Source organism: Sceloporus undulatus, chromosome 3, assembly GCF_019175285.1.
Source record: "Sceloporus undulatus isolate JIND9_A2432 ecotype Alabama chromosome 3, SceUnd_v1.1, whole genome shotgun sequence".
NCBI lineage: Eukaryota > Metazoa > Chordata > Lepidosauria > Squamata > Phrynosomatidae > Sceloporus > Sceloporus undulatus.
The window spans coordinates 44,354,483-44,364,400 of record NC_056524.1 but is presented as its reverse complement, the minus strand read 5'-3'; the positions used below and the strand labels follow the sequence as shown (position 1 = coordinate 44,364,400).

The following is a 9,918-nucleotide window of genomic DNA, read 5'->3' as shown; positions in this document are numbered from 1 at the left end:
AGTAAAGGAGTAAGAGGTTTTTACAGGAGTAGAAGTAGGAACAAGGAATAACAAAATATATTTGATACTCCTTATTCCTGTTATTATATTGTACATGCAAACACAAAAAAAATTATTATATTGCACTGGGGAAGGTACTGGGAGGCACAGATAGACACTTACACAAACACACACATGCCAGCCTTGCAAAGCAACCGGGACTTTCCCCCAGGGCTGGGTAGTACAAGTAGGAGTAAGGAGTAAAGGAGTAAGAGGTTTTTACAGGAGTAGAAGTAGGAACAAGGAATAACAAAATATATTTGATACTCCTTATTCCTGTTATTATATTGTACATGCAAACACAAAAAAAATTATTATATTGCACTGGGGAAGGTACTGGGAGGCACAGATAGACACTTACACAAACACACACATGCCAGCCTTGCAAAGCAACCGGGACTTTCCCCCAGGGCTGGGTAGTACAAGTAGGAGTAAGGAGTAAAGGAGTAAGAGGTTTTTACAGGAGTTGGTGTAGGAGTAACATTAAGAAAAAAATATCTTACTCTGCAGTAGGACAAGGAGTAACCCCAAAATCACCACTTACTCCCCAGCCCTGCTTACTTCAGTGCCCTAATAATTGCACAGAACTAATGAAGCAGGAAATGGTTTCTGAACTTTCTACATGCCTCTGCAGATAGCACAATTACACTGGTTCTGGTGTACTGGACTTGTTGGTGGTTTTTCCTTATCATTTATGTATTTTTCCTTTTTTTAAATCATCCACCATTTGACATGGTTTTTAAATGTCTGTTTCTTTCTCCTCCTTTCCATTTCCCTCTTTCATCCTATTTACTTCATTTACTACGAATGGAGTTCAAAATGTAAAAGTAGTTTGAACTCAGTTAACGGAGCAGGGAAGAGAGGAGAGGGGCCAAATCTTGTCCTTCCCAGAAGGCTCAGGCCAAAAACAAATTTCAGCAGCCTCTCCTAGCTTGTGGGTTCCTCCTTATTAATAACTTATGACATCTTGGCCACCCTCTGATGTTGCTTGGCCACACATGTCTAGGTTTTCATTAGTGGAATGTTTCAGGATATGCTGAAAACACATTTTATTGACTTAAAATCTTACATGGGTAAAGATAGCCAGATGATAGTCATCCATGATCTGGCGCCTTCCCAATTGAATTCCTGCAATGCATTGCCTTTGAAAACAACTCAGAAATGTTGTTGAGTTCATATACAAAACTGTTGGAAGAAAGTGGTTGTTAAGATCATCTGATGCCAGTACTTGTCAGTTGCACTGACTTTTAATTGGTTTCTGCAGTAAATTACACATCTTAGCAATTTCAGAGTTATTAGTTTGAATTTTCAAGCCTGAAACAGCTTGGGACCAGAATATCTAAGGAAGTGTTTCTCCCCATCTGTATTTGTATCTAGTCTATCAAAGTCATCTCTAGATGCCCACCTCTGAGGCACTTCCGATAAAGTGGCTACAAGAGAGCGGGGGGCCTTTTCTGTTATGGTGCTTCATTTTTAGGCCTCCTGAAAGAGATGTGCTTGGTACCTACATTTAGATTTTTTATTGTTCTTATATATTGTCATCTACTTTTTTATTTTATTGCATTTTATTAAATTGTATTTTTTTTTTACTTTTAGGGTTTTTTTTGTAACCTGCCCAAATGATGCAGTTGGCACTCCATATCCACAGAGTCTGTATCCACAGATTCAACCATCCATGGATTGAATATATTCCAAAAAAAAATCCAAAAAGCAAACCTTAATTTTGCCATTTTATATAAGTGACACAATTTTACTACACCATTGTATATAATAGAACTTGAGGAACTTGAATTTTGGTATCCACATTGGATCCTGGAACCAAAACCCAGGAGATGTCAAGGGCCCACTGTATAACATAATATAATAAAATAAATACATATTTATAATGTACGTAATATACATTTATCATACACATAATATGATAAAATAAATACACAGCAAGTTTCTGTATTATGTATGTGTGGCAAAATAAAACATGCATATTGCTTTTATGTGATGGTGTATTTTCAGAAATTATGCCATGCATGCAGAGAGCATTTAGACAGCACCTCCCATTAAGTTCTCAAAATGCATTAGCTATACTGTATTTTTAAGAAACCTGCAACAGTCCTCAAAAGTAGACCATTATTATTGCTTGACAAGAGGTGGAGCTGATTAGAATCAGAATCAGTAATAATTATTTATTTTCTTCCTAGTTACGCATTTCAAGTGATACCTAGCAATCCCCTTGGTGAAGGTCCAAGTAGTGAAGCAATACCATTTAAAACCGAATCAGGTAAGAGTGTCAATAATTGTATCAATTAACTACAAGTCTCTTTACCTGTTTGCTATTTGTAACACTTTTTATGTTGAAGAAAACAGCAAAGAAAATACTATAGAGTTTGTGAATCAAGGGACTATAGCATCTGTACAAATACAACATAGTAATTTAAAAACCTATTTATAAGGAACGTCTCATAATGTAGAACCTTTCTCTTTGAGAGGCAAGCTTAAAAGACAATAGTAATAGGCACATATTGTCACTTTGGATATGAGATGGAATTGACCTGTGGTGTGAATTTCCTTGATAATTTTGTTGTTGTTCTTGTTAAAGGAGATTTTTTGTGGTTGGGAGAATGTTATTGTGGAAATGAAAACTGGAGAGGGCACCTATATCTTTAATGGCTGTATAAAATAAGGAATTTCAGTAGGTGTTGCTTGGCATGCTACCAGATAACAACCTACACAATCTCTACATGAGTGTTAAAAGTAAAGGAGCTTTCTCCACTTTCTACTCTTGCAACCCTATGTTTGTATGTGCCTTTACTGACAACTCATGGTGAGTCCATGAACGCCATAGGGCTTTCTTAGGCAAGGAATCTTCAGATGGTTTTGCCAGTTCCTTCATCTGAAATACAGCATTTGGTATTTGTTGGTGGTCTCTCATCTAAATACTAATCAAAGCTAACCCTACTTAGCTTTCAAGATGATACAGAATCTTGTACTTTCTCATTCATTAATGAAATATTGAATTATAACAGCCATATTCATTGCTAGGCCATCGTACTGCACATTTTGTAAGGGTGTGTGGCAACTGCTCACCCTTGCAAAAAGTGCACAAAGCCAGCATAACAGACATGATGCTCTTGTAAAACACTAACAGGATTCCAGGAAGAATATTTCAATTATTTGGCACCAGGATCCAGTTGGTGCTTATCAGGAGGGCTAGTGAAACATAGCAGAATGCACAAGACCAAAGTCTAGCCACTCCTGGATGCAAAGCATCTCTTCCCCACACAATTAAAAACTATTACTTCCTTGGCTAATTTTAAGGCCAAATTGAAGACACTTATTTTATTTGACCCTATGTAATGCACTGTGCAAACTTTACAGCACTCTATAAATAAATGTTAATAATAATAATAATAATAATAATAATAATAATAATAATAATAATAAAGCATTAGTTAAATAAAATACAGTATTTGGTGTTAAGTATACTTAATTAAGTATATTTAAGTAAGTACCCTCCCTTAGTCCAATACTTCCCACATCTGATGGAAATGTCATTTAACCATGATCTGATCACTGGCAGAATAGACCAACGTCTCCCCAAGCAGCCAATGCCGGGCAAAGTAGGTTGGGGATAGGGAATTACAATCATGGCAATAAGTGTCACAGTCATGACCAAGTAGCACTCATGAATACAGAATACCTAGATTTATTCATCCATAGCTGTCCCGTATTTATAATTTCTACTTAATATACTTCGTTAACCAAGTATACTTAAGTATTCTTAACCATACATAAATATGTAGATGACAGAGAACAGTGGCCAATATTTTTAACAGCACTGCCCTGCAACAGTTGAAACTGGTCTGTGAGTAGCTTATTTGTTCAGTGTCATTTCACAACTGTTCTATCATGAATTCAGACAAAAGTTGTAATGGTACAGATTATAATTTATGTCAGCAATAGAGGGTGAGGTAAAACTTTTCTGGCATCTTTTTGAATATGCTGCTATTTTGCAGTCTGACCCTGTGCTTATTTTCTTTTTCTCAAAGCGGACCCAAGAGTCACCGAGCCAATTTCACGTAAGTCCTTTATAACATGTAGCATAGTCTATTGAGAGCATTTTTCTGAGGTGAGATAATGTACTGCTGTATGACAGAGTGGGTTTGGAAGAGAAAGGCATTTTCACATTATTTCACTTTTTCATCCTATACCATTTACAAAAGTTTCTCTGCCAGTCTAAATGTTTACCTGAGAACTGCCCAATGAACATGATGTGGCACTCCCATGGCTCAGAACCAAGAGGCAGAAATAAGCCAGGCACAGCTCGTATTTTTTCAGCCTGTCATTAAATTAAAAGACAGGGTTGTGAAATGAATAGGCTATTTCTCACTTAATAAGTGATTTAGCAGAGCACACACAATGTTCTGCCACTGTACTATAGAAAATAAGCCATCAGCTTCTGCTTGAGCTCTCCAAATCTTAAACTGCACTGAAATAAAACTGCCATCAGTGTCTGCTGGACGAATTTATATTCCTTATAAGGTCCCAACAAGCAGGAAAAGATTCAATGTAATCAAGACAAGATAGGTTTCTTCATTTTAGAAAATTATATGGAAAACTGGATAAAAATATTTTCCATTATCACACTATCTTCATTACATACAATTCTGAGTGAAACATTTTCTTCAGAATTTAATTCTTAAAATTGTTTTCATCCTTCCTTTTGGTCCTCCGAGGCCCTTGAAAAGTTACATCATCAATTAAAAGCATACTATAAACAACAATAAAATAGAGAAAAGAGCTAAAAGACAGATTCCCAACACCCAGAAGGGTCCCCTGGGCCCTATATCACATTTTCAGGGAACTGGAAAGACTGCCTTCAGGGGAGGGAGATTTGGTCTTGCATGCCAGTTAACCCGTCTGATTTTGGGTCCAGTTTACTGAGTTGGATTATGAGCTGGACCGAGACTGTTTTATTGTGAGACGTTTATAAATGTAATGTAATGTAATTATGTTGCTCTTTCTCGTTCATTTGATTTCGGTATTTATATCACACAAATATTTTTGCATGTTAGTCAATGGCTTATTTGTTGTTGTGTTTCAGTGGGAAAAGATGCAATTTGGACTGAAATCAGATTTAATTCTGATACGTATTCTGAATGCAAGGGGAAGCAATATGTCAAGAGGACATGGTACAAGAAGTTTGTTGGTGTACAACTATGCAATTCTCTCCGATACAAAATTTACCTCAGTGATTCACTTACAGGTATGAAGTTGAAGGCAAGTGCAATGGACTGTCAACAAATATGTATGCATGTAGGGTGGCTAGTTATATGAGCTGTTGGCAAAGGGCATCATGGATGTAAAATGACATGGATCAATCCTGATAATCTTAAAGTATCTTCTGAAAATAGCAGGTATAAGATAGCATTTCTTCACATTGGATAATGAAATGAGTGTCAAACATGGGAGTGACTCATTTGCATGTGATCAAAAAGCTATCAGCCAGCACAGAGCCAACCACATCAGTATGTTGTTTTAATGGTAGTCTGTGACTTGCAGCATGATGGACTAGAGTAGGCCCTCTTTTTTCACACAGGATGCCACTGGAACTGTCATATGCGCATATGTCACAGCACAGGAATGCATTTTTTTAGAAAATTATTGGGAAATTCTGTGTGTTCATAATAGTGTTGTATGTGACATCATAAACATATGGCAGACAAATGCTATTTGGGCAGAATTCAGACATAGCCATGTTAATCTGGAATATCAGAATGCAAAGGGTTCTTGTAGCACCTTTGATACTAATTGAATGAAAGATGAAGCATAAGCTTTCATAGATCTGGTCATCTGAGGAAGCAAACCAAGAAAGGTTATGCTACAACATCTTTCACTCATTTATTTAATCCCAAAGATGCTACAAGATCTCTTTGCAAATGCTATTTGGATAACTGACATGATCCAAGCCTTTGACAAGACCCTGCTGACTACATTATTTATGTTGTTCTTATTGAAAACAAATGTACAGTACAAGAATTAGTCATTCAGCCTAGTTTATTTTAGTGTCTCTACCAATGTAAACATGGCAGCACTGATCCTATAAAACAGCAGCCCCTACTGAGCTCATTTAGCAAACCTTTAATGTAAGCATCTCAGCAAACAGCCATTACAAAAAGAAAAATAGAGAATGGGTTCGATATCAAGTCTTGCTTTCAGTAGTTGTAAAAAGGAGCCTGAAATATCAATCCGAAAAGGTAAGCACTAAAAGCCATTTTTACCCTAAAGAACACAAAGAAGGTAAAAAGGCTCCCACAATTCATTGTTTGGAGTGAACAACATTTATCTCAACACATTTTACAGATATACTGCAAAAGCACACCTGATCACTTGTAGGAATCTACCAAAATATTTCAAGAATATCATTAATGTTTCTCTAACATTTTTATGGTGTTTAAATTTTATTAACTATTAAATATGCTCTTAATATTTTCAGGTAAATTTTATAATATAGGAGACCAGAGAGGACATGGAGAAGATCATTGTCAGTTTGTGGACTCCTATTTAGATGGAAGAACTGGGCAACAGATTCCATCAGATCAACTACCTACCAAAGAAGGTATGTTCTTAAGGGTTTATGTGTGCCAAGTTTACACAGACAGGCAAATACTGGGTACAGTGAAGTCAGCCTTAACAAGAACCCCATCTAATTCAAAAAGCAAACTGTTTCTAAGAAAATATTACGTTAGCAAATACTTTGCCTTCAAAATATAACAAGGTATATTGGAGTAAGTAATACATACAGTATTCACAATTCCTACATATACTCTAATTTAGGGACTATGTGGGGACCGTGAGAACACCCCACCCCACTTACCAGCAAGCAGCCTTTGGGATCACAGAGGTCAACTCCCCTTTCACTCAAGAAGTGGCTGCTTGACATTCTCACCTCACATGAGCGACATCCAGCGCAAGGGACATTTGAGGAGTCCTCTTTCTGCCTGTCGTGCCAGAGATCACTCAGTGGAGGGTTTGGAAATGTCAGGCAGCTGGTTCTCAGTCTGCAGGGGAATGGACCCTCATCGATCCCAACAGCTGCTTATCGGTAAGTGTGGTCTCGCCACAATCCTCTATGTAGTACCATAAGTGCATTTCTACATACCACATAATGGTTATACAAGTTTCTGCCAAGCGTCCACAGTAAACTGAAACATATAGGAGACTGTAGTAAACCCTGGAAGAACGTATAGGCTAATAGCCAAAAGGCTGAACAGTGCCACTTCTGGGAACTTTCAGCCAAAGAGGACTGGAACCACTGTAAGTCAGTGGCCCTAATATCAGCCACGTGAACCAGAAAGATACCATCAGTGGTACTATCAAAGCTCCAGCAGAGATTCACTCCCCTCACCAAGGTTATTTCTGGCTCATCACCAGGCTTAACACAGATTGGAATGGATCCAGGTAATGTTTCATCCAGGAAAACCTAGAATTGTACTGCCACCACTTATTATCTGAAATTTTCCTTTAAAAAACTTAGTTTATTATTTATTTGTTCCAGTTGATATCCAGTCTTTCCTATAATCAGCTCCAAGCAAGTTGTTCTTGACACTCTCCCCCTTCCAACTTTATTTTCACAACTGTGTGTGGAAAGCTAGCCTGTGAGAGGCTGACAAGTGCAGTCAGTGAATTTCATGAGTTCAAGCCCAGTAGGACACTGGATTTTGCACTTTGCCTCCTATTTTACAATTATATTTGATGGGGCTTTTCTTTATACATATCCGAATACAAAGATAAAGTGAGAAATGACCTTCACTTTTGGACAAATGCAGATTTGCTGCTGAGTATACTTGCCAGATCCAAATTCATGTTCCTTAATATGCGTTTGAAATACATGTACAGACTGATGTTTGTTCAAAATTTACATTTTCAAGCATCCACGTTTGAACATGGGAGGAGGATATCGCCCCCAAAATAGTAGACTCTGCTAAACGTTGGGCTTTTCCATTTTGTTTCACCAGGTTTTTTTAGAGCTGTTCGGCAGGAACCTGTCCACTTTGGAAAAATAGGAGCTGGGACACATGCTAATTACGTTCATTGGTACGAGTGTGGTACAACAATACCAGGAAAATGGTAGGGAAAAACAATGATGAACTGAACAGTGAAAGATTGGATACAGCTATGACTGTCACAGAGAAACTCAGAAATGGAAATGTGTCATTCAGCATACTTGTTACACTAATGACAATAAGTGTCTTAAATGTTCAATATTATTGGCTGATTTAAAGTTGTCGAGATTTACAGATCCTTTGTAGGAAGAGTTAGAAGATGTCATAGAAGGATGTCTTGGGAAGCTGGCTCCCTATTAGTCTTTTATGGTACCATCTACATAGTTTAAAAGATGTAGTTTATTATTTATCAGTGTTGCAACATTCTGAGGCACCTTTATTGAAAAGTTGGTAAGGAACAAGTATGTATTCTGAGCTTTACTGAAGCATACTGCCCAAATTCATGTTCTTGTTCATTTTCAAACACGTTAAATTATTCAGTCAGGTTAGCCGTTGAATAATGTTCTGCTATTTCATATGTACATTTTTGAAAATAATCAGCTGTTCAGCTGGTGATGCTAGATGTACATTTGCACTCAGATACTCTGCATTGAGGAAAACATTGCAAAACTATGCCAGTGAACCACACTAACAACCATTCTACCATGGAGATGTGTGGTAAAATGCTCATGACTAGCATTAACTGACCACGCGCAACGGAACTTTATTATGGAGAAACAATCATGTGCCATTAAAGGCAGCTCCTCATTACAAGAGTCCTGCATGACTGGAGTTCACTGAAAGGCCTCGTAAATGGAAGCTATCCATCTTTGTAGATTTTTCTCTAAAGAAAATTCTTTTTTGCTCTGCTGCAAAGATAAAAGGCAACCATTTGCAACTAAGACCTGTGACAGCAGCAAACAAGATAAGAGTATTACATGTGCAACCTTAAAACAAGCCTGTAATCAGTAAGATCAATACCTGGCAAAAATGGTGTGTTCTGACATGGATAACCATGTGTAAAGTACATATGAATTATGCCTCTTACGAAAGGCAAGTTTCAACTACAACCTTTTTCTTTAAAATACACCTGTCTAGAGACTGATTCACTTTTTTTCCAAGAAAAATGTTCGTCAAAGTACCAGCAAGTCCACACATGATTGGCACACTATATCTAAGAAGCAGCCAACAGATTGTCACATCGATAAACCAGATTTACATGTACCTTTGGCATACTAGTATGGTCATGCAGTTTTATCTGAGTCAAGTGTATATTAATGCAGTTGTTAGTGAAATAATGCGTAGAATGAATTACTTCCAAAGCAAAGACACCTATATGTTAATTGTATTTTTAAAATACCATCTTCTTTATATAAAATTAAAGAATAATGTGATCTGCTCTGTAGAATGGCAAAATTCTTTCCCCTCTATACCAAGTGCTATATTTGTATTGCTTAAACATGTAAACATTATATATAAAGAGATGTAGGTTTTAAGGATGTTTATTCAATGTAAGAAAATATAAAGAAGGAATACAAGGAATATTTGGGTTTGTTGATTGTAAAAAAAACTTCTAAGTACATTGCAGGTACACTGTACTCTTAATAAAGTATTTTTAATCATAATTAGTATTTGATCCATTTCTCTGCAGCAGACACACAACTGGTTATACAATTTGGGAATTACTAGCTACCCAAGTTCGGGGGGGGGGGTTCCAATGGTGTCTTGAGATATGTTTACATGACCTCTGACCAGATTCAGATAACTATTTTGAATTTAAAAGATGAGGATTAGGACAGTCCCGTTTGACTATTCCAGAGTAACTATTTGTTGGAAAGAT

The 9,918-nt window shown here is 37.0% G+C and overlaps 1 protein-coding gene across 2 annotated transcripts in view; it reads left to right on the top strand.

The window, feature by feature from the left end:
- Positions 1-9,664, top strand: part of LOC121927096 (ABI family member 3 binding protein) — a 168,986-nt gene extending 159,322 nt beyond the window's left edge. For both annotated transcript variants that reach the window (XM_042460648.1, XM_042460647.1), the window contains 5 exons: positions 2,235-2,314; positions 4,083-4,112; positions 5,138-5,299; positions 6,530-6,652; positions 8,052-9,664. In XM_042460648.1, the coding sequence (XP_042316582.1) occupies positions 2,235-2,314; positions 4,083-4,112; positions 5,138-5,299; positions 6,530-6,652; positions 8,052-8,167 (511 nt within the window). In that variant the 3' untranslated portion in view covers positions 8,168-9,664. The remainder of the gene's footprint in view (positions 1-2,234; positions 2,315-4,082; positions 4,113-5,137; positions 5,300-6,529; positions 6,653-8,051) is intronic.
- Positions 9,665-9,918: the final 254 nt, after the last annotated feature.